General features: G+C 48.7%; 1 protein-coding gene across 1 annotated transcript in view; it reads left to right on the top strand.

Moving 5' to 3' along the window:
* The window catches only part of LOC143339896 (guanine nucleotide-binding protein G(olf) subunit alpha-like), a 9,281-nt gene extending 6,396 nt beyond the window's left edge, over positions 1-2,885 (top strand). The window contains exon 12 of the mRNA XM_076761442.1: positions 2,739-2,885. Within this exon, the coding sequence (XP_076617557.1) occupies positions 2,739-2,885 (147 nt within the window). The remainder of the gene's footprint in view (positions 1-2,738) is intronic.
* The last annotated feature ends 331 nt before the right edge of the window (positions 2,886-3,216 follow it).

Genomic DNA, 3,216 nt, shown 5'->3' with positions numbered 1-3,216 from the left:
TAGATGACAGTTTGTTCAAAAGTCTTCATCATTGATCATTAGAGTGTCGCACATCATTCTGTACAAATAACAGTAAATCTGTGAGTCTGAAGGTCAAACTAGGTCAACGGTAACATCAGAGTTAACGGTAACATTCATCCAAGTCGCTGACTTCATCACGACATAACCGGGACCTTCTTAACCTTCAAAGAAGAAAAAGAACACCACTTCAGGAACCAGTCTGGATGAAATAACGTGAGACAAACAAAAACATCAAAGATCTTCTGCGGACAAATCTATCCTGCAGACTTCAGCTTGTGGTGACATTGTTCCTCGATTCGCCGGTTAACAGCTGTTCTCACCAGAAACGGACCAAATCGCTCTGTGAATCACAGGCTCCACTGATGCAGCTCAGGCTAGCTCCCGCTGAGTTAGCGGGGCTAATGTAGGGAGCGGCAGCTGTGTCGGCAATCTAGAGGACAGACGGAAGGACGAGCGAAGCCAAAAGAAGGCGAGGACGAGCAGAAGACCAGCGTATGCTAGCAGAGTGCGCAGCGACGGATCTGGAAGACCCCAGAGACCCTGGAACTACAGCCACGCTGGGGCTAGCATCCAAACAGTACAGTAACTATGGCAATGCTCAGGCCACGTTTGCTAATGAGTGGACGTACCGAGCAGTCAGCACTTTGACAACACGTTCACCCTTTCACATTCTCAGATTCATCTGGAGTAATAACCTTTGACATGTATGCGGCAGGGATCGATCCGCTTCAGGGGGGCCCCTGAGGGCGGATCGATCCCTGCCTCCACAGAGCATTTCCACCTGATTGTCTTCTTCGTTGTCAGCTGACAGATTGCAGGTAACTGCTCTCTGCGGGAGGAGGCGAAGTACAGAAACGTCTTTTCATTGGAACACCACGACCGTAAGCTAAATCAACAGTTTCAGATTTCTTTCAGCTGCAGTTTCTCCTCCTCAGAGCACCTGGACCGTTCTCCTGATGATGTCATAGTGATGTCATCAGTTGTCACCGCACGGTCACCACACACTCTGACCTCTCTCTCTCTGACCTCTCTCTCTCTCTGACCTCTCTCTCTCTCTCTGACCTCTCTCTCTCTCTCTCTCTCTCTCTCGCTGCATGCTGGGAGTTTGGTGGTGGTGAGGTTGCTGAGAGTTTGTAAGTTTTTCTAACTTTTTTCCCTCTTGTCTTCTTTACGGTGAGTATTTTATGATTGTTTGGACTTTGTAGTTGTTGTTATTGTTGTTTGCTGGTTGTTTGTTTGTTGTTTGGCGGGGATGGCGTCCTCTGAGACGCCAACCCTGTCTCTGAGACCTGGTGTGCGGCTTCAGCCGGACCCGTCCGTCCCCGTTGAGGATGTTCTGCTGGCTGTGGGAGACTCTGTCGGACATGAGAACCTGTCTCACGCATCGAGGATGAACAGAGGGGTGGTGATTTTCCTGAGAGAGGAGCGGTTTGTGGCTCAGGTGATTGCTAGCGGCATGTTATGAACGGAGTTTACCTGCAGGTTTCCCCGCTCGCCGTGCCCTTGACCCGTGTCACCATGTCCAGTGTTCCCCTGTTCATCCCCAATGAAGCGCTGGAGAGAGAGCTGCAGCGCTTCGGGAAGTTGGCGAGCGGCTTTTGGACTGTCGGTCTGGGTGTTCATGTTTCTGAACTGTCCATCACAGATGCTAGAGGCCTCCTTCAGGGTGAAGCATGGAGAGGGACACTACGTGGTGTATGCCAGCACAGGTAATATGAAGTGCTCTGAGTGTGGAGACGTGGGGCCGACCGAAGTGAGCCTTGAGCCGGCAGCCGGGTAGGTCGGTGGTGCGGTTCTGAGTGGGGACTGCGTCCCCCTGCTGACTGAGTCCGAGGCAGGAGAGGCACACAGTGGACAGGTGGACAGCCAGGCTGAGGTGCAGGGTGCTGGTTCTGAGAGAGGGTTGACGGATGACGGACAGTGGTGGAGGAGGAGGGTGAACAGGGGGCAGCAGGCAGTGCTGTAGGCCTGGTACCAGAACTGGAGCAGGCTGCTGCTGCAGCGCTCAGGCAGCGGTGTGGTGAGGAGGAGATGGAGTACGACTCTCAGTCGTACAGTGGAGAGCTGGACACACTGGAGGAGATCAATGACTTCCTGGATGAAACGTTTGGCAGATCAGTTAAAGTGTCCGGCTATTTTTCTGATGCACAGAAATTTATTAAGAGCGTTGCTACTCTGCAGAGGGTGGTTGGTTTGGACCTGTTGGACTGTCTTTCTTATCTGATTATAACACCTCTCTCTCTCAGCTTTGTATGCACAAGGTGAGGGTCAGCTCCTTGAACGTCAGTGGTGGGAGGGATGTACAGAAGAGTAGGGCAACATTTCACATTTCCACTTTTCATCTATGGTCCACAGTACACAGCTAGGAAAAAACCCACACACAGTCTGTGCTCGGGTAGGGAGAACTCTTTGGTTCTCAATTTTTGATAGAGTTCAGATTCGGTGTGGAACGGGTTCTGCTGTGCTGTTTCTTTTTGTTTGTTTGTTTGTTTTGTTTTGGATTTTTCTTTGGGGGGGTGTTTTTGTTTCTTACTCTTTTGGTTTTGTTTGGTCTTTGTTTTATTTATTTATTTGTTTATCTTTACATTACTGGTTCTAGTCTGTTATTTTTGATGGAATGGTGATGTAATCAGGAATTATCTCATAATAAAGGTTCATTTAATCAATTAATCATTATCAAAATCTCTCTCTCTCTCTCTCACCTGTCTGTCTCTCAGAGGATCAGCACGGCAAGCGGCGATGGGAAACATTACTGTTATCCTCACTTCACCTGCGCCGTCGACACCGAAAACATCCGTCGTGTCTTCAATGACTGTCGTGACATAATCCAGCGTATGCACCTGCGGCAGTACGAGCTGCTCTGATTGGGTCACCCCCCCCCCCCCCCGGTTGATGTAGAAGCTTATCAGAAGTCTAGTCAATACTGATATATATTTACACGGTTTATGATTGGTTGTATCGTTTCTGACTCTGCAGTTATTTTAACTTTAGCTGAATAGAAATCATTCATTTTTATTATTATATTATTCATCATTTCACTGTCTGCAGAGGATTGTGGGTGGTGTAGTTCTGCCGATGCAAAGGGAGTACAGGATGTGGGTTTCCTGTCTGTCATATGAGAGGGTTTAGAAAGTTAGACTTTGTTTGCTTTTGAGTGTAAAAGTATTTTTTCACGTCTCTGACCTTGTTGAAGTT

The sequence above is a fragment of the Chaetodon auriga genome, chromosome 21 (genome assembly GCF_051107435.1).
Source record: "Chaetodon auriga isolate fChaAug3 chromosome 21, fChaAug3.hap1, whole genome shotgun sequence".
NCBI lineage: Eukaryota > Metazoa > Chordata > Actinopteri > Chaetodontiformes > Chaetodontidae > Chaetodon > Chaetodon auriga.
The sequence above is the reverse complement of the archived record's forward strand: the minus strand, read 5'-3'. Positions and strand labels throughout refer to the sequence as shown.